This window comes from Gekko japonicus, unplaced genomic scaffold (genome assembly GCF_001447785.1).
Source record: "Gekko japonicus isolate JY-2015 unplaced genomic scaffold, Gekko_japonicus_V1.1 scaffold3, whole genome shotgun sequence".
NCBI classification, from domain to species: domain Eukaryota; kingdom Metazoa; phylum Chordata; class Lepidosauria; order Squamata; family Gekkonidae; genus Gekko; species Gekko japonicus.
In genome coordinates this window covers 2,358,580-2,379,500 of record NW_015170887.1, presented here as the reverse complement: position 1 = coordinate 2,379,500, position 20,921 = coordinate 2,358,580, and the positions used below count along the sequence as shown (strand labels likewise).

The 20,921-nt window shown below is 43.4% G+C and overlaps 2 protein-coding genes across 2 annotated transcripts in view; one reads left to right on the top strand and one right to left on the bottom strand.

Moving 5' to 3' along the window:
* SLIRP (SRA stem-loop interacting RNA binding protein) overlaps positions 1 to 934 on the bottom strand; it is a 5,495-nt gene extending 4,561 nt beyond the window's left edge. The window contains exon 1 of the mRNA XM_015418377.1: positions 782 to 934. Within this exon, the coding sequence (XP_015273863.1) occupies positions 782 to 854 (73 nt within the window). The 5' untranslated portion in view covers positions 855 to 934. The remainder of the gene's footprint in view (positions 1 to 781) is intronic.
* ALKBH1 (alkB homolog 1, histone H2A dioxygenase) lies at positions 886 to 20,044 on the top strand. The gene is made up of 6 exons (XM_015418376.1): positions 886 to 1,086; positions 7,820 to 7,928; positions 8,170 to 8,332; positions 14,285 to 14,375; positions 15,186 to 15,379; positions 18,524 to 20,044. Exons 1-6 carry the CDS (start codon positions 955 to 957, stop codon positions 18,945 to 18,947), a joined length of 1,113 nt encoding a protein of 370 aa, XP_015273862.1. The 5' UTR covers positions 886 to 954; the 3' UTR covers positions 18,948 to 20,044.
* Positions 20,045 to 20,921: the final 877 nt, after the last annotated feature.

Here is a 20,921-nt window from a genome sequence, read left to right as displayed (position 1 = left end):
CAAACCGAAAAAGGGACTTTTTAAAAGACAGGGTTGACTGCAGAGCTAAGAATACTAACAAATTCATGGAATGCAGGTCCATCAATGCCTCTTAGCCAAGGTGGTTAAGTGAAATCTCTGTGTTCAGAGGCAGTAGCACTCTGAGACAAAAGGGGTCACAGCTCTGCCATTCTTCACATCCTAGGACACCAGTTTGGCTACTGTGTGAACCAGAACACAAAACCAGACAGACCACTGGTCTGATCCAGCATTTACGGGATCTCGGTTAGGAGAGGAAGAAGAATGTGGTAAAGGCATTTGCGTGTCAGCCTCAGCTTTAGAAAACTCAGGTTCAAATCACCACTGTGCCATCAAATGCACTGGATGACCCTGGGCCACTGTCAGCCTAACCTCTCTCACACGGTTGTTGAGGGGGTAAGAGAAAACTGCGTGTATCGCCCCAGTTCATTGGAAGAAGAGTGGGATAAAAAATGCACAAACAAGACTGCAATGGTTTAAACATCCCTAAGCAATGGGACCCGCTTCCATTCGGTTCTTTTGTTACTCGTACACTTTTGATGCAGTGGGAAAATCCCAAAAAGACGTACGATCATAGCATCAAATACAGCACCAGCGGAGGAGACGCCGATATTTCCCAACGTGCAATGCGCAGTTACTGCAGCCCAAACCCACCAAAATCAATAGACTGGCGTTAACTCCGCAAAGGACTGCACGGTTAGGCAGCAGGGGCCACGTAACTTTCACACAGAAAGAGAACGGCCCCTCTTCCGCCCCCACTCACTTGCCGAGGCAGTCCAGGGAACGCGAGCCACGAAAAGCTCGAACACCCGCCGCGAAGCTCCTCCCGTCGCCATCTTGTAGCCGGAGAAATGCTACTTTCCCCGGCCACTACCGCCAATGGGAAGACGAGCACGACCGCTTCCGCTCAGCGCGTGCAAGGTCGCCTGAATTAAGATGGCTGCGGGGACGGTGGCCGCACGGGAAAGTGGTGAGGATGCCTTCCGACAGCTTTTTCGCTTTTACCGCCGGTGGGAAGGCTCGGACATGACAGGGGTGATTGACTTCTCGAAGCACGCCGGACGACAGGTAATGGGGGGTGAGCACCGTTTCTTCAGCTGCTCTTCCTACCGCTTCACGTCTCTGGGCTTACCTCCCCAGGTTCTCCATAGTAACAGGCACGTCCGCACACGCCCCTCCCGCCAGTTAATGGGCAAGTGTCTCCGTCCCATTTCCGATCTTCTTGCAGAGAGAAGTGCGCTGTCGAAGAAGCTGCTCGAAGTGTGTGGAAGGCGAGTCGAGGAATAATGGAACAGCCAGCCTTGTTTATGACTTTCTTTGGGTCATGATTGTTTCCTACTCGTTCAGGACACACCAGTAAAATGCAACAAACAGTTACAAATGTAAAAACTATTTAACATAACCGGCTGAATTTAAGATCACCCAGACCAGTATGCCTAGCGCTATCAATTTCATACAGCAGAGGTACCATATTTTGAAAAGTAAAAAAGGGGACACGTTTCCCAACTGGCTACTTCAAGTAAGTGATCACTATGACAAATCTCATTGTAAGTACCCCTACTACGGTACTTAAGCTGCGATAATTGCTACTAACTAGGAATATAACTAGGAGTGTTTCTAACCTTCCAACCACAAAAGGAGGGTATTTTCATCAGTGTTTAAAAAGAGCACAAAACACAATGGACACCACAAAAAGAAATCCTCTAAAAAGGACATCTGGTAACCCTAAGCCAGGGGCATATGATATAGCTAGCAAACTGCTTGGAGCCTTTGTCAGGGCCGCATTATGACTTTTGTGGGCCATAGGCACTTTTGCCTTCATTGGCCCCACCCCCTTCCTCCATAAAAATATTAACAATTATATTTTGGAAGAAGAAGGATTGGCTTTATACCCCGCCCTTCCCTATCCAAAGGAGTCTCAGAGCGTTACTGTGACGCCCTCTTATCTGGGGAGGTCTAGTTTTACTTTAAAAGTTCTTTATGTATTGCTCTCAGGGTAATCTCGCTGCCACCAGGAAAATTTAAGGCTTTCCACACCTTTATACTAATATATTTCTTCTTCTGGGTTGGTATTGTAGCCCTGGGTCTAGGCGTCTCGAGGAACTATGTGGTCCTGAGAAAGGATTTCTTTCAGAACTTGTATCTTGAAATAAAGTATATTTATTCAAATAACTTGTAAATAATATAGTAGTACGAGGTAACTGGTACTGTGAATATTCTTAACTCTTGCTTTATGTCTCACATAAGGTCTGCTCTTTGGCTGACAGGGATCTGAGCATGTCACTCTGTAACAAATATTTCCTTATGCCATATATGGTTACTGTTTATGCTTTAACTTTCCATAACACACAAAAGTCTTCTCTCTCATCAGACTTTAAATGAATAGACTGTTTAACTCCTTTACTACATAGAACCAAATCTTTCCCACACAGGGATTGAGTCTCCTTCACTCAGAGACCGCACTCAACTTAACTCTCTCTCATACCATACTTTTTCAGACTGCCTCACTGTCTTCATCAACTGTCATACCTAACAGTCACACCTCAAAGACCTTCAAATCATCCACACAGCATCCATTCCCAAACCCCTCCCCTCTCTGTCACTCACCAATCACACAACTTGCCTGTTTCAGCATTCTAGATTGTCCCACACACCCATGCCAACCAACTTTTAAACACACACACACACAGTAAAACATGGAATCGTTACATTTACGATCTCCTTTCCCTTCCCCTCCCCACAGCGGACACCCTGTGAGGTAGGTGGGGCTGAGAGAGCTCTTTCCAGAACTGCTCTTGAGGGAATCCTTCTGAAAAAACTTTTGACTGACCCAAGGTCACACCAGCAGCTGCATGTGTTGGTATGGGGAATCAAACCCAGTTCTCCCAGATTAGAGTCTGCACTCCTAACCACTACACCAAACTGGCTCTCAACTGTATTGGTATAAAATCGAATATAATCCAGGCTGGATTATATTCATTTTTATACCAACTCAGTCAATGCATGTATTAGGGTTACTAGACCCCGGTGGAGGGCGGAGGTCCTCCACCGCCAGGTGCAGCTAGACCCCACTGCTTTGCCGTCAATCAGCTGGCCAGCGGAGGGGACTTACCCCAAAAAGATTCAGGCCCAGCCAACATCACAGTGATGTGTCTACCATAGAGTTTTTGCCCAAATACTGGAGCCAGAAGTAAATTGCACTGAAGCTAAGTGGGTCTCCTGTCCGCCATCATTCAACTGGCACCTGTGGCTGAGGCTATATTGGCCATACAGTTTACAGTCACTAAGCTTCTCAGTATAGTACAAAGTAATAGTGTATCTATATCAATGGCATGAAAATAAATTGTTACTCCTATAGTTTATTTTTTTTCTTATTTAAGAAAAACATTTTTGTGAGCCCTAAACGTTTTGTGGGCACAAGGCACTTATGCCTTTGTGGGCCTCTCCCACCATCACAGTATCAATATTACAAATTATTTTTGATATAACTTTAAATATGTCAACTTTTAGGCAAAATTTAATATATTTTCATGGGCCCTAAACATTTCATTTTTTTCTGATGTAAGAAAAATATCAAAACATTTTTGTTAGCCCCTAAAAGTGTTGTGGGTCCTAGGCACTGTGCCTACTGTACCCAGTGGATAAGTTGGCTCTGCTCTTTGTGCCTGGTAATCAACATCTAAAGTGTCTGACGATCAGAGGGAGAAAAATAGATGCATTACGTGTATTAGAACAGAAAAAAAAATTGAGTCTAATAGCACGTTTAAGACCAACAAAGTTTTATTCAAAGTATAAGCTTCCATGTGCACACACACTTCTTCAGATACAGTGAAATGGAAGTTGTCAGTCCATACATATAGGTAGAGGGGTGAACAGCAAATTAGCATGCAGCTTAATAAAGTTGTGTGACAGATACGAGGACCAAAGTAGAATAACAAATTTTATTTATATAAAATAATATATAAATCAATGGTGAGACCTCATTTGGAATACTGTGTGCAGTTCTGGTCATCACACCTTAAAAAGGATATTATAGCTTTGGAAAAAGTGCAGAAAAGGGCAACTCGAATGATAAAAGGGTTGGAACACTTTCCCTATGAGGAAAGGTTAAAGCGCTTAGGGCTCTTTAGCTTGGAGAAAAGACGACTGAGGGGTGACATGATCGAGGTTTATAAGATTATGCATGGGAAAGAGCAGGTAAAGAAAGAGGTACTTTTCTCCCTTTCTCACAATACAAGAACTCGTGGGCACTCCATGAAACTGCAGAGCGGTCAGGTTAGAACGGATAAAAGGAAGTACTTCTTCACCCAAAGAGTGATTAACACATGGAATTCACTGCCACAGGAAGTGGTGGGTGCTACAAGCATGGACAGCTTCAAAAGGGAATTAGATAAGCATATGGAGCAGAGGTCCATCAGTGGCTATTAGCCACAAGGTATAGCTAGGGGCTCTGGGGCAAGTGATGCTCTGTCTTCTTGGTGCTTGGGGGGGGGGTCAACAGTGGGAGGGCTTCTAATGTCCTGGTGGCCCTAGTTGTTGACGTCCTGATGGCACTGGTATTTCTGGCCACTGCGTGATACAGAGTGTTGGACTGGATGGGCCTTTGGCCTGATCCAACATTGGCATCTCTTATGTTCTTAAAATAGTAAAACGATGCATCCCCCCTCCTCTACCCTTTACATGCATGGCAATGGAACATTAATCTGTTTTAGTAGTTATACATGTGGAACAGAAGTTAGAACTTCCAGTTCAGACACTGGGTTGTTATCGCTATTCCTGCATTGGTGGAAGATCTAATAACCCTTTGTAAAGGCTACTTTGCTTATATGCCAAATGATTTAATCTTTTTAATGTCATTAAAAATTAGCTTTATAGCAAACACCATACCCAGTGTTTCACCACAGTGGAGACCCAGAGCTGCATTGTTCTCCTGTCCTCCATTTTACCCTCACAACAACCCTGTGAGGTAGGTCTGACAGAGTATGTCACCTAGCAACCACACAGAAGTAACGGCTGCTTTTTACCTGTCAGAGCCTCCTTACTTATTTATAGGTACTGTGGAATAAGGAAAATATTTTGATTAGTGCAGAGAGGGGTGAGCAGCCATAAGAGAGCTGCTGTTGTATAGTGGTTAGAGTATTATGAGGAAAATAATGCCTCTTCCCCCACGTAGTATTGCTATTCATGAACACAACCTTGTTCCATCTGTACAAAATAATTTTTAGAAGCTGTGCATTTATATAAATGCATTATATATAAATGCATTATATAAATGAAACAATTCCCCATAGTCTTACGTATTTCCCCTACGATAGATTGATAGATAGATTTTTAAAAGTGGTACCGGAAAAGAAAGCGTAAAGTAGGAACAAATATAATACAGCAGAATCCTGTGGCTTGTTAAACACTAGCTAGCTTGTTACAGCAGGAGCTTTGGTAGGCTAGAGCCTCCTTCATCAGATGTATCTGATCTGATCATAGGTTTCTTGCTGTGCAAGCTGATGTTACAATAACCTGTTAGTCATTAGAGTCATGTTGCTGTAACAGTCTGGCTCACTTGTGAAAAATAATTAGATGCATGGAACGTGGTCCATGTAAGGAGAAGCTGATCAAGTGCTACACATAAGCAACTAGTTAATATAACAGCTGATAGTTCCTGTTGGAGACGCCCATCTCTGTGTGTGTCAGAAGACTCGTGTAGCCAGTTCAGTGGTGCCTCAGCGAGCATCACAGTGCATATGGGGAATGTGCTTCGAGATGCACATCAGATGTAGCTAAACTGTGCGCAGTGTAGGGATCTCCTGCATTGGATTGGGTAAAACGAGTCAAAGCCTCACAGGGGAGGTATGATAAAATCTCAGATTCCTTGTGAAAATTGAAAAGTTTTTTCCCCAAAACTCTAGATTTATTGGATGCTCATAGAAAATAACATATACTTAATTTAAAACTTTGTTTCTTGTCTTTAAAGAATGACAACAGAACTTTGAAACTCATTGATTCCCTCCTACTAGTGGGTGTTCTTATCACAGATTCAGCTGCCAGAAACTAGATGTCTTCCATAGGGATGGTGGTTCTGTATTACTGCAGCACTATTGTTTTGGGGGGTTTGCATTGACTCTTTGATAATTTTATTCTTGTGCCTTTCAGTGTCCTGTAAAGCCTGCAAAGAGAGTCCCGTCACTTGGCATATACAGTTGTTTAGGGCATCAGCAGTGTCTCCGATTATCTCCTTTCTTGTTAGTAGCAAATGAATTTCTAAGTCTTGATCTTTTGAATTCTGAGCTATAATGAAGCATCTTGATATTTAGTGTACACCCCTAGTGAGAAACTCTGCATAGCAGCACAGTGTCTGCAAAGTTGTAATGCATCCTAAAGACTAGAGTATTGTGTTGCGTGTTCTCTTTTCCAACCTCTGGAAAAAAATAATTTTGCATTATTACCAAAGCTGTTCCAGAAAGAAAGATTCTGTCTTGCCTATTGCTTTTTACCCACCCAATCCCATTCTCTTCTGTCGGCTACAGGAAATTAACTACAGAGGAAGAAATTAGCAATACAGGTGACATTTTCAGGGTGACAGGATTAATGCTGTCTTCAATAACAATTTAGAAATTAATGTATTATGCCATCTGAAATTGGGATTCTAGCCTGTCACAGGCTATAAAATGTGGTAGCTCTAGCAGTTCCTGTGTTAATAGCCATTATCATATATCATGTCAGAATTATGGTGCGAAGAGAAAAGCGAGCTATTTGTCAGAACATTGTGATTTCAGGTTTCAGTATCTCATAACCTACTGAATCAAGAAATAAAATGTGCCACAAAACCAAAGAAGCCATTTCATTTTATTGTCTGATACCTGCTGAGATGAAAACAAATGCTATATGCCTTTGAAAAACAGGAAATTCTGTATGTGTCATATGCTTCTAAACACTGGTGTCTTACAAACCAGTAGGCTTCTGGCAGCATCGCTAGAGACAGTGGGCACATTCCACAAAAGATTGGTTTGGGACATGGCCACAATACAAATAATGTTGAGTCTCATTTATTTCAATAGGACATAGTCAAAATTAGTTTTTGATCGATTGCACTCATTTTGGTGGATGGATTTACAAATACATTCATCAGTTGACTAGTAAAAAGCACATTTAAAAAGAAAATCTGGAGAAACCCCCACACACTTTCTTCCAGGCACTGACTTTGGAAAGCCTAGGCTTCTTACTGCTTGTTTGACCTGTTCCAAACTCAGTGCAAGGCCTGGAAGCTACCCACCCTTTCCAGGCTCAGGAAGAGGGCAGGGGAGAGGCTTGGAAAGCAGCCTTGGAGAACCAGAGCTGGGGAGGAGGAGGGGGTTGCCTTCTACAATTGGTCTGGGCCTTGGAGGTATTCATAGTTATTTGTGACTTTACAGTCAAGACCCTGCCTGCCCCCAGGTGAAGAACAGGGGGCAAATTAATTATTGTATGGCATTGTGTGTAATGGGGCAAATTAATTAATTATTGTATGGCATTGTGTGTAAAATAGCCAGGTGATCCTAAGATTGTCTGGCAGCTGAAAGTTCTAGTGACCTAGACTTGTTTTTAAGGCAAGAGGCATTTCAGAGGTGGTTTGCCATTGTCTGCCTCTGCCTCATAACCCTGGTATTCCTTGGAGGTCACCCTTTCAAATACTAGTCAGTGCTGATCCTGCTTAGTTTCCAAGATCTGACAGGATCAGGCTAGCCTGGGCTATCCAGGTCAGGGCAACAGGGGGCATATATTTATGAACTTTTGCCCATGTGTCTGATGCCTGATTTTCTTCTGCCAGGTGGTCAGTTCTCCCCTCGTTGTTTCTTCAGTAAGTGATCAAGATGCCTGCAGAGCAGGATTGAAGCCAATTAACTTGTGGAAAGCCTATGGGCTGGCTAATTACCCAGGTGAGTGTCTTTGGATATCAAGCAAGACAAAAAAAAGTACTTTCTTTGTGTGTCAGTTTCCCTCAGCCAGTCATTTTTTTTTTTTTTCTGGCTGAGAAACTGGTATAATATGTGCAACTTTTTTATATTCCAAGTTTTGTCCAAACATACTGATGAAAACAACTGATAGCAAGTTTGCATGTCATTTTATTTCTAACTGTACTTTCTTTTCTCTTCCCCACCTGTCCCTGTTTTTATCCAGGATTTATATTTATCCCAAATCCTTTCCTTCCGGGCTGTCAGCGCCACTGGGTGAAACAGGGTCTCAAGCTGTACACCCAGAAACCCAATGTGTGCAATTTGGATATGCACATGTCTACTAAGGAAACTGCAGATCTTTGGGGAAAGACTCAGCAGCAGCTGCGGTAAGTTAGGTGAAGGAAAAAGAGCACAGCAGATAAGGGGTTGACTGAATTGAAGAATTGTAGGTTAAGATCTTTACCCAGCTATGAACTTGCACAGTGGCCTTGGGTATGTATTGCACTTTGTCAGTCACTTATTGGTAAAACAGGCTTTTCGGAAGTTTGCCGTGAGTACAGATAAAACAATGTAGTTATGAGAAAGTGGAATAAAAAAGGGTCCTCTAAATTGAGCAAACGGACACTTCAAAAAGTACAAAAATTGTGTTTCTTAGTATGTTACAATATTGTGAATAAAATTATACTAGTCAATAGTAATCTGCATATCTTATGTAACCTAGACTTCTAAGCATCCAGGACTCTGGAGTTATACTCAGTGTAGTGGGGGAAGGATGGCAGAGAGACATCCGCAATGCTCTGTGTGCGCGTAGAAATGAATTCTGCTTATGGATAGGGCTCTTTGGATCCCAGCCACTGAGTTCAAATTGTGGAATCCCTCTTTAGCTGGAGAAATACTGTGTGAGATCCCTCTTTAGCTGGAGAAATACTGTGTGTGCGGACTCTTAGGGAAACCACTGTTGAGTGGTGGGAGACGAAGCACTGTGCCTACAGACGTGTAGACCTGCTATCTGAGCAAGGATCTAAAATTAAATCCAAGACAGAGTGCAAAGTCATGAGGCGGGGAAACAATATAAAGCAAGCACGAATAAAACCCCCAAGGGACTCTTTCCTGCCTTAGAGGAATGAGATCAGCCATCACATTAATGGATTTAGAAGCCCAGTCTCAGGTCCTTTTGGAAGAGCTGGAGACTCCATGGTTGAGGAATAAGAATGGTGGTGGGCAGAGAATGCTGAGCAACATGTTGAGGCTGAGACTTTCTTTCAGTCCACCTGTTAGAAGGAAAATCTGGGTAATGGAGGAAGATCAGTTATGGGTTTCAGAGTACAATCCTTAGGAGAGTTACATCCTTCTAAATCTGTTGAAGTCACTGGTCTTAAAAGGTTGTAATTGTGTTTAGGATTGCATTGTCAACGTGTTAAATTCAAGAGACAGCTTTGTCTTAGTTAATACGTTTTCTATTCCCTCCTGTCCAACACTAGAGTCTGTACTTTGAAGTAACTGATTTTGACAGCAACAATGGCTCATGTATTCGCTCTTCTATTCTTAGAATTCAGATCTTGTGGAATGCTAAATCTAAGCAGAAGAGATTATGAATATGTGTTATACCATCTTGTAAGAATGTTTCAATCTATGTTATCTGGGAAAACTTTTTGTCTTCTCTCCAGCTTATTCATTCTTTTGGGGTGGATTTCAAGTGGCTCATAGTACTATAGGTGAAAGGGTTGCCCTCTTACTCCAAAGCCTGCCAAATTTATGTGAACAACTCTGGAGAATGGATTTTTTAAATATTTTGAAACAGTGGTGTGTTTTTTTAACTTCTGTGTAGATGGAAACAAAGCCTTTATGTGGGAATAAAGTTTTATTGCCCAAGTAGACATGGGCCAACAGCCATGAGTGGGAGAGAATGGACAGAATAATCATGTAGGCAGTTGAGAGACTCAGTTCTGCCATGCAAACAAAATGCCTTCACATTCCCCTTCAATGTAGCTCCTGCCTAATCTCTCAGGACTTTTTTCAAGGTGCTTTTTAGTCAGTGGGGGAAACTGCTCTATGCAAGCAATGTGGGAGAACTGTTTATTTATTTAGATATTTGTACCCTGCTTTTCTCTCCTGTGGAACTCTAAAGTAACCTACAACATCATTCTTGTCTCCTCCACTTTATCACAACCTGTGAGATAGGCTGTGTTGAGAGAGTAACTGGCCCAAGGTTACCTAGTAATCTTCCATGGCCACCAAACAGAGATTTGAACCTGGCTCTCCCAGATCCATGGCTCTGAATTTACCTAATTCGTTGTATTTCTGCTCTGACTTTTGATTATACCTTTGAGCATCCAGTCAGACAAAGGGGCCAAAGCTTTCATTTATGCTGTAGTATGCTTGTAAAGTAATGTAAGTAAAGGTTATCTTTTCATTATCTCTGCCTTATTTTCATTTTCCAATCTTTGGTGCAGTCGCATCAATCAATCAGTGCTTTTCTCTGGTCCCGTTCACACGAGGGGATTTGGGCCGGGAGTGGGACGGTTTGGGGGCGGAGCAAATGGCCGTGATCACACCACAACATCTGGGAAGCGTAGTGCTTCCGTCCCCGAACTGGCCCATCCACGCGATAAACCGCTTCAAGTTGGAACCACCTACTGAGGTGGTTCATCCCAATGGTGCGCCGCAAACCGGGAGTCTGATCGCCAGCGCATCCTTGCGCCAGCGCGTCCCCGGCTCCTAGGCGAACTGCGCATGCTCCGACATGCGCAGTTCGGCTGGCTCGCCGTCCGATCTGTGTTTTCTCCCCAGCATCTGATCGTGCCGGGGAGAAAGGCGGCGCAGCCAGGGGATCTGTGGGATCCCACCTCACCGTTTCAACTTTGGCGCAGCTTTTAAAAGCCACGCTTTTTGGCGGCTTTTCCCCTGCCGTGTGGCAGGGGCCTCTGAAATATATATGTACAAATATGTATGTGCATACCAAAAAGATTTCCAGCCCTGGGTATGCTGTTGGCCAGCTCATTTTTACAGCTATAATAAAAGGCAGTATGGTATTTCTCTCTCTCTCTCTCTGTTGTGCTGAATTTTGGGTGCATGTGCTCTGGAATGCTCAGAATGGTGTCTGTCCTACTGATTCTATGCATGGCTTTCTCCTTAAACAAGAAACAGGTGCCTGGTGCTGCTTAGTTCAAGTTTGGGGTAATGAGGAGGAAAGCATATGGCCTAATTGGTCACTTATGTGTGGCTTGGTGGGGCAGGGGCCTTCTGTTCTCTTCTCCCATCTCCACACACAGGCAAATGTGCAAGCTCAGTGTGGATTGTCTTTGGATATCTGGAGTCAATTTTGGAGGGAGCAGATTTGGATAATCAGATTTGGATAATGCCTTTGCTATTGTTGATGCTTCCCAAGTTGTAACTCCCCTTTGGCTGCTGTAGTATCAGAGCTGTTAGGGAGAGGGGAGGAGGTGAGTTGCTTGTCCCCAGTTCCTTGCTAACTAAAGCTCCAGTAGCACGAGCCCTTCCTTGCTGTCCAGATTGTCCAGAGTAAAAATTGACCATAGAAACCAGGTGAGCAAACACACTCTGTAGATTAGGTACTGTGGCTGGTATAGTCCAGCTTGGCATTCATCTGCTGCAACCGTGCAGGATAGAATTTAATACACAGCTGCTTCCCATTCCGATTAAAGCAGTGCTGCAGAGTGAGATAGCTGAGAGAAATGATGGCAGTTTCATTAAGCGCTTCCTGAAAGTGTGCAGGGACAAAGTGCTGCATGGACAACTTCTATCAGAAGTGAGCCAGCAGCCAACTATCAAGTTTAGACTCACGAAAGGAACTGAGAAGAAACTGGAATTGAGGAAGGTGTATGATTAAAACCGGGCACAATTAATATTTCCAGATTTTTAGGTTAGTCTGTTAAGCATGGGGAAATCCTGTTGGATGACAGGGAGAGGGAACAGAAATAATTCTGTTTCCATGTTTGGTAGTGTGTTCAGTTCTATGTCTTAGTAAATATAGCTGTAAGCAAATCCATCTGACAAACTGTCAATGTTTACAGTGGGCAGAAGATGTTTTAGCACTTAATTTGTTAGTGAAAAGGAAGGTGATGCCAGCAGGAAGATGCAGACTCTGCAGGCTCCCGAATGAGCTGTTAAACATCTCTTGGTACTTACAGCAGTGCTTTTAAATGCCAATTAATTGACTACCTCTTAAAACTCATGAAGTAGGATTAGGGGCTTCCAGGCCTGGTTCAGGCTGCCTTGTGCCTTTTTACCCAGGAATTTCTGACTTAGAACCCACATTTTTGGTAACTGCAGAAGTCCAAAGTAGCAGGGTTCTGCAGACACATCTCAGTTTTGCTCTGCTGCACTCCCTGTCATTCTAATTATGGGCATCCTACTACCAGACCTGTAAAACTCTGTATTTTTTTTCTAACACTTTGCCAGTGGTCTTCTGTTTTGACTTTCACTTCTCTCTGCTGCTCCTGTTCTCAACAGTGTGGAATATCAGATCCACTCCACAACACTGACTTGTGAAATTGCATGAAAACATTAAAATCTTCCAGGGAGCAGCACAGTAAAAAATAAAAATTTAGAATTAGGTGTTCTGGAGAAACCTGCAATATAGACAGGCACATTGACTGTTGGCGCTAACGTAATGGTTTCAGCTTACTGAGTGCCAAATTCTATGCAGACTTTACCTGTTCTCCAGGCTCATTTGTGTTTTAGCATCATCCCTCCTCCAATCTGGCAGTGGCTGGGAAGCTAATATATCAGTGCACAAAAGTAATTGAGATTAATTGTATATGTTATATTACTGGTATGATCTCACATGCTAGCCATACCATGAATTCTGGTACATATTTGCTGTTCTGTTTTATGAGAACCATACCGTAGAATAGGTGTCAGTTATTCCAGATTCATAGATGTTTCAAGACAGACCATATTTCTTTTCATCTGTAAGATCTACTTTATTATCCATAGGATGTTTTCTGAACAAAATTGTCAGCTACTGCTTGGATCTTATTACAGATTTATACATTTCCCAGACTTGGAAATTGTGTATGTATGTTCACTATTTTATTCTACTTGTACAATGTTCAGAGTGGTTAATAAAATTGTAAACAACAGGAAAAATGTATAATCTAATCTGCATCAGGATTCAGATCAGACTTCCAATAAAAGCCATCAGGGAACTTGTGGAATAAACAAGTCTTCACCTGCCTCCTAAATAAGGGTAATGGAGAAGACTGGCAATCCTCCAAAGGGAAAGAATTTAAAAGCTACTGAAAGTACTGACAAGGCCCTGCATCTGGTGGATGTCAGCCTTTTGTCTACCTGTGATAATTTCCTGGGGAGCTTCATCAGCAGATCTTAAGAGATGGGAAGTGTTTATGGGAATAGATACTTGCTCAGGTATTCTGGGCTTAGATTGTTTCATGTGTTAAAGGTCGAAACCTGCACTTTGTATCAGCCTTGCAAGCTCTGGCAGTGAGTGAAGTTCCTGGAGCACTGTTATTAAGGACTCTCTTATGCCTGACGCTGGCAGGTGGCAGAATTTTGTATCAGCTGAAGTTTTCAAACACTTAGAGTAGACCTGCACAAAGCAGATCGCAAAGCAGATCGCAACACTCTAATTGGAAAGTTATCAAGTTATTCATCTCTCTTATAATAGTAGGCAAAACTGACAAATCTGCCGAAAGTATTCTGGTCACAGCCACTATCTGGGATTTCAAAAGCAATGTTTGGAACCAAGAGGGTCCCCAAATAAAAAATCCTGATCCTTTAGGAAGAGTGTAGTTCCATCTAGAACAGATATTTCCCATTTCTACAGTGTCTGTCCCTATCATCATCTTGTTTTGTCTGGATTTAGCTTTGACTCTATGCACAGATATCCCCATGCACCTAGTAGCAGTTTCTTCTGCTTCACCTGGAAGCGGAAGGAAATCTGGTTCAGCTTCTGCCTGTTAATTTTCCTTTCATAGTTCTGCCCCACTCTTCCTAACTAAATTCTGTGAATTGCCTTAAATAAATTCCGGGTTGTTTTGTTCACTGTACTCGAGAAGTTTTACATTTGACTATGCCCCTCTTCCTTTAGCTGTGGTTGTCAATATTTAGTCCTTCCAGTTTTCCTCTGAAACGGATTCTGCATTCCCCCTTGTCACATTTTCATCAACAGATCCATCCCTGAAAATGTAGAATAGATTGTTATTTCACTACCATTTGTACAAATTACAGGAACCAGGCTTTTCATAAATGGGGTCTGAACTGTTTAAGGAACTGTAATTTCTGTAGGAAGCGCTTTCAGAGCATGTCTCATAACAAAACTGCTTTTGTTGACATTTTGTTTTAAATCTTTCTAGAAACAAAAGTTCCAGCAAACGAGAGCCAAAAAGTTTACTGGAGAAGCTGCGCTGGGTGACTTTGGGATACCATTATAACTGGAATACCAAGGTATTTGAGGGAGACAGGTTACTGTATATTGGCCAACAGATCCTCTTAGCAATGTGTAACTCTCAGTGAATGAGATAGCTGGTATTGTTTGACTGTGTTCTTGGCATGGTTTGGGACTTTAAGCCTAAAGCCCACAGTCCAGTCTTCTTGCTGCAGTCATTGTGGACTCCTGAAGCTATTTGAAGCCAGAATAGCCTTTCTAATCAGATTGCAAACCTGAGGTAGAGTGAGGAAGCCTTGTCTATCAGCATAATGCAGACATGCTTAACCAAATGAGTTGCACCTTACTGGAACAGGATGAGCTGCTTATTGTATGGCTGTAATAAGAAACCCAAGCTATTCAATCCCAATCTTCTCATCAGACACATCTAGTGCAGCAGGATTATAGCTGAGGGATAGTTGTGCTTACAGACAGATGGAAAAGACTGTGGAAAAAGGTAATATAATGATAAACTTTTCCTAGTCTAAAAACGGTTCATTAACTGCCCTGTACAACATACTGAGCATCTTTTGCTTTTGTGACATCGTTCAAATCACTAGCACAACAGCTAGTGCTGACTAGCCTGCTTGTTCACACAGTAGAAATTCAGTCACCAGAGTACGTATATTTCACACAGGTGTTTCTGCAGATCCAAATACATTGGACACCACTTAATTTTTGGCTAGCCTTGGAGAAGGGTTAAGAATTTCAAACGTTGTCTGCAAAATGTTGCCCTTTAAGTCCCTTGAGGTCATCCCTTTTGAGTGACTGTTGGATGTATTTGTAGGCAGGCTTTCCTCAGTGATTTCCTTCCTATTTCCCTTCCCCAGAAATATTCAGCTGATCACTGTACTCCCTTTCCATCTGACCTGGCTTTCCTTTCGAAGCAAGTGGCTAAAGCTTGTGGGTTTCCAGGCTTCCAAGCAGAAGCAGGGATCCTGAATTATTACCACTTTGATTCTTCTCTGGGGATTCATGTGGATGAGTCAGAGCTGGACCATTCTCAACCTCTCCTGTCATTCAGGTGAGCTATACAAAGGATTTTGTGCACTGTAAAAGATAAGGCATACCTGTTTATCTTCCGTCCAAGGCACATTTCTTTTTAAGTTGTAGAAGGCTAAACTTTTTTGTGGGAAATGTAAACTTTTCACTTTTGGACACATAAATTGTTAATCAAATGCCGGGTTAGATCCAACCAGTTTTTTGACTAGTGAAAAAATATGGAGGGAGTCTTGTTTGACCACCAAAGAAAGGCTATAGTGGGGCCTGTATATACAAAAACCATGTGGGACGAGGCTGTAGTAAGAACATAAGAGAAGCCAATGTTGGATCAGGCCAACAGCCAATCCAGTCCAACACTCTGTCACACAGTGGCCAAAAATACCAGGTGATATCAGGAGGTCCAGCAGTGGGACCAGGACTCTAGGAGCCCCAGCACCAAAAATACAGAGCATCACTTGCCCCGGATGGACCTCTGCTCCATATGCTTATCTAATTCCCTCTTGAAGCTATCCATGCTTGTAGCCGCCGCCACCTCCTGTGGCAGTGAATTCCATGTGTTAATCACTCTTTGGGTGAAGAAGTACTTCCTTTTATCTGTTCTAACCCGACCGCTCAGCAATTTCATGGAGTGCCCATGAGTTCTCGTATTATGAGAAAGGGAGAAAAGTACCTCTTTCTCTACCTGCTGTATCCCAGGCATAATCTTATAAACCTCGATCATGTCACCCCTCAGCTGTTGTTTCTCCAAGCTAAAGAGCCCCAAGTGCTTTAACATTTCCTCATAGGGAAAGTGTTCCAACCCTTTTATCATCCTAGTTGCCCTTTTCTGCACTTTTTCCAATGCTATAATATCCTTTTTAAGGTGTGGTGACAAGAACTGTACACAGTATTCCAAATGAGGTCACACCATTGATTTATACAGGGGCATTATGATATTGGCTGATCTGTTTTCAATACCCTTCCTAATAATCCCCAGCTTAGCATTGGCCTTTTTTATTGCAGTCACACACAAGAAGGGGAACTGGGTCAGATCAAGTGCAAAAGCTAGCTGGATCTAACCCAATGAATTCAAAACTATGGGCAGCAGCCCAGAGTTGCAGAATGTCTGGATATCAGTGTCATAGAATCATAGAATGTTAGAGTTGGAAGGGACCTTGCAGGTCATCTAGTCCAACCCCCTGCACTCTGCAGGAGTATACTGAAAGATAGCCCTACATACCTACAACATACCTGAAAGATGGTCGTCCAGCCGCCACTTGAAAACGTACAGCGAAGGAGCATCCACCACCTCCCGAGGCAGACTGTTCCACTGCTCAACCATTCTTACAGTTAGGAAGTTTCTCCTTATATTTAGCCGGTAACGACTCCCTTGTAATTTCCACCCATTAGATCGAGTCTTGCAATCCGGAGCAAGAGAGAATAGATCTGCTCCATCTTCTACATGACAGCCCTTCAAATACTTGAAGACTGCAATCATGTCCCCTCTAAGCCTTCTCTTTCCCAGGCCAAACATACCCAACTCTTTCAGCCTTTCCTCATAAGACTTGGATTCCAACCCTCTCACCATCCTGGTTGCCCTCTTCTGGACACACTCGAGCTTGTCAACATCCTTCCTAAAATGTGGTGCCCAAAACTGGAACAGTACTCCAGGTGAGTCCTGACCATAGCAGAATAGAGCGGAACTACCACCTCCCTTGATCTGGACACAATGCTTCTGTTAATGCATCCTAAGATTGCATTAGCTTTCTTCACAGCCACATCGCACTGCAGGCTCATGTTTAGCTTGTGATCTGAGAGCCAGAATGTGTTTGTGTATGTTAAGTGCTGTCAAGTCGCCTCCAACTCATGGCAACCCTATGAATCAAAGTCCTCCAAAATGTCCTATTGTCAACAACCTTGCTCGGGTCTTGCAAACTAAGGGCTGTGGCTTTATTTAGTCAATCCATTTCATGTTGAGCCTTTCTCTTTTCCTAGCATTATTGTCTTCTCATAACGTGACCAAAGTATGATAGCCTCAGTTTAGTCATTTTATCTTCTAGGGAAAGTACAGTCTCAATCTGATCTAGGTATCTGTCAAACTCTCCTCCAACACCACGTTTCAAATGAATCAGCTTTCTTTCTGTCAGCTTTCTTCGTTGTCCAATTTTCACACCCATACATAGTAATGGGGAATACTATGGCGTGATTTGACTTGATCTTGGTCTCCAGGAACAGATCCTTAGACTTAAGAATCTTTTCTGGTTCCTTCATGGCTGCTCTTCCCAGACTCAATCTCCTTCTGATTTCTTGGGTGCAGTCACCCTTCTGGTTGATGATGGAGCCAAGGAATAGAATATCACCATCAGCATTAAAGTTGTGTGATTCCCCAGCAGTCATTACTTTTGTCATCTTGATGTTAAGCTGTAATCCTGCTTTAGCACTTTCTCTTTAACCAGAATAGCAGCCTTTATCTGTGTATATCCCCTACTCCAGTGAGGCAGGTTAGGTCACATGGAGAAATATGGGACCCTCGCCACTGCACTTTACTGACCTTTATCCTGCCATTTTCTGTTGAACTGGGTTGTTTGTCTGTATAGTAAGAGGCAAACTCTCTTTTTCTTTTGCTTGATGCATAGAGGCTACAATCTAAAATAGAAGACTAGTACAGGGTGTTGGGAGGGACATCTTAATCTTTTAGAGTAATACTTTTCCTTTGGACGAATCCGCTTGGAGGAGTGATTTTCAGTGAAGAAACTTCCAGAGAAGGAAGGGTTAATATGCCCCCCATCCCACATACACATGCTAGTTTTATGCTTTAGATTATAGCTTCTGTGGCTACATTTCATCACAGATAAAACATCTGGCACAGGCTTCATGTGGCTAGGTGTTATATGTGGTTTAGCCCTGAGAGTGACTTGGACTCAGCCATTCAAACCACCCAGGACTTTACTTTTGGTTGTTTTAGGGCTGAATATGAAAATGACCAAGTAATGGAAAGTGCTTTGCTCTCTTAAAATTATACAAAAATAATATATTGCAAAAATAAGAACTGACATGACATACACATGGCAGTAACTGAATTTCTCTCTAATATATTAAAAGGAATAATATTGATAAGTCTTATATTTTCATGTAGCTACAACTTTGCTAACTCATTTTTATCCTCTCTCTTCTTTTTCCCCTCCAGTTTCGGACAACCATCCATATTTTTGTTGGGGGGACTGAAACGAGATGAAGCCCCCGTGGCCATGTTTATACACAGTGGGGACATGATGGTCATGTCTGGCTTCAGCCGCCTGCTATACCATGCAGTTCCCAGAGTTCTGCCCAATCCCGAGGGGAAACCTCTGCCTTCTTGCCTGGAGTTGCCTCTCCCTGCTGACCTTCCTGCAGACTCAGTTATTGAGCCCTGCTCCCAAGATGATTGGCAAGTCTGTGCCCAATATTTGCAAGGATCCCGCATCAACATGACCATCAGGCAAGTTCTGGCTGAAGGCCAGAGCTTCCCAACTGAATCTGGGATGGAGAATAAGCTAGATGTTCTTTCCAAAGGTTCCTATCATGAAGAGAACAGTGAATTCAAAAGGCACAAACCTGATACAGACAGCTGAGACCACCTGGAAGCCTTTTTTTCCCCCACCAGTGGCCCACTGTGAAGCCTAGTCCAACCCACAGCCACTCACCCAGACCAGGGGTGGAGGGCAAAGATTCTAGTGAAGGGGCCTGGAGACAGTGCATGGCTGAGTGGGCTGTGGGAGAGGAAGTCAATGCTGGCACCCCCATTGCTTGCTCATCTAGAACAGTGGCAGGAAGGGCTGTGCCCAGCAGCACAGCAGGCCTGGTGATTAGCTCGCCAGTGGACCCAAGAGGAGACCCAGCCCACCTGGCCTGGTAGAGTGGCAGGCCTGGCCAGGAAGGGACCTAGACGGCCTCACCTTTGCACCTGCATGGGCTCAGCCCTGGTTGTTGGGGTAGGAGAGGGGAAAGGCCTTGGAGGAGGAAGGGAGAGGAGGCAAGGGAAATGGCAGAAGGGAGCAAGCAGGCTGGTAGGAAGATCCCTGCCTCAAGGCACAGGACAGAAGAGACCTTTGAAGGGCAGCAAGCCTTGCTCCTGGAGGCCCCCAAGAAGGCTCAGGCCTGCCGGGGCCCAAAGAAGGACCGTGCGGAGTAACCTTGCCTACCTTCAATAAAAAAACAGCATAGTAGCAGCATCAGCAAACAGTCTCATGATCCTTGAAGGGCTGGGATGGATGGGCAATAATATGGACCCTTACCCCCTAGCAGCACATTGGTCACAGCCCAGTGTGGGAAGGTTATTACCCATCCAGATGGAGAACAACTGCTATTGGGAAGAGTATGTGACTAAACCAGAACTGTGATTATTTCCACATCTATCATAGTCTCTTCAAGATCCCATAGTGGTTGGTCTCTTCTAGGTCACAGAGCAAATTCATATCACTTGAGTGAATACCACTTGCACAGAATACTTGCTCCGGCCTACAACTTCCTTTGTGACCCGGCTTTGAGGTATCAGAATGAAGGCACCAGCAAAAGGAGCAAGCTGTTAAGTAGTGGATTTCGTAACAGATCCATTACATGGTCTGAAAGCATAATGATGGAGCAACTTGCCTTGAAGCTAAGCAGGTGTGGGCCTGTATAGGGCCTGTATAGGAGACCCATGGGAACTGCAAAAGAAATGTTAATAATAAACCACATTTTCACCTGGGTTGAAATTGCAATGAGCCTCCAAAGGCATTTTGTTCGCAGCCCCTTAATGTACATCCCTGCTTGGAAGCCATTTGGCTTACCCTGAATACCACTCTGCTGGAGTCATGCCGTGTCATCGAGAGACCTGCTGTATGCCTCACAATGTGTTTATTACCCTTTGACTGGTGCAGAGGGTTCATTTTGTGAGGTGGACGGGGCTTTTTCTTTAAAACACCCTCAGTTCCCAAAGCAAAATAATTAGGGATTGTCTAGTGGTTTTTCAATACAATATGTCCTTTTCTCCCCCTTGTATCTGAATACTAAAACCACCCTGTTCCATCAGTGTCAGGCCATTTTGTTGCCCGCATAATACAGTCTTTGCAGTCTGCCTCCTTTAGGAGCAGACTGAAGAGAATGACTTTACAAACAGGAACAATGAAGTTGTAGACGAAGCACCCAGAAAGAAAATTAATCAGCGACTATCTCTACTGCCCAAAAGGTAAATATATTGAAACAAATAAGGACAACACATTCTTCTGTGCCCATCTGTTTTAGGATTCCGACTTCCCTATCTGGTTTTTAATGCAATTTTAATTGCCAGAGTGCAGTGCTCAGTCCCTGGGGTGTTTTGCCGCTCTTTTCCCATGAATAAGCTTACTCTGCTTTAAATTAAAGATCCCTATCTGTCTTGGAGAGCTTCCCCCCCCCCCATCCTCCTGCTTCGTTATTTAGCAGTATTGTTCAAGCTGCTTGGAGCAACTCTTTCACTTTTTCCTTCAGGGTGTGTTCAGTCCTGCTGCTCATAATCCCCCCCCCCCCCTGCAACAGTTAGTATCTGCTCACTTTAGTGTGTCTGCTTGGTTTAATTAAGTGGTTGG

Coding starts and splice junctions, on each gene's coding strand:
- ALKBH1 (XM_015418376.1), top strand. CDS start 955: ATGGCTGCGGGGACGGTGGCCGCACGGGAAAGTGGTGAGGATGCCTTC. Junction 7,929..8,169: donor TGGGCTGGCTAATTACCCAG/GTGAGTGTCTTT, acceptor GTTTTTATCCAG/GATTTATATTTATCCCAAAT. Junction 8,333..14,284: donor AAGACTCAGCAGCAGCTGCG/GTAAGTTAGGTG, acceptor AAATCTTTCTAG/AAACAAAAGTTCCAGCAAAC.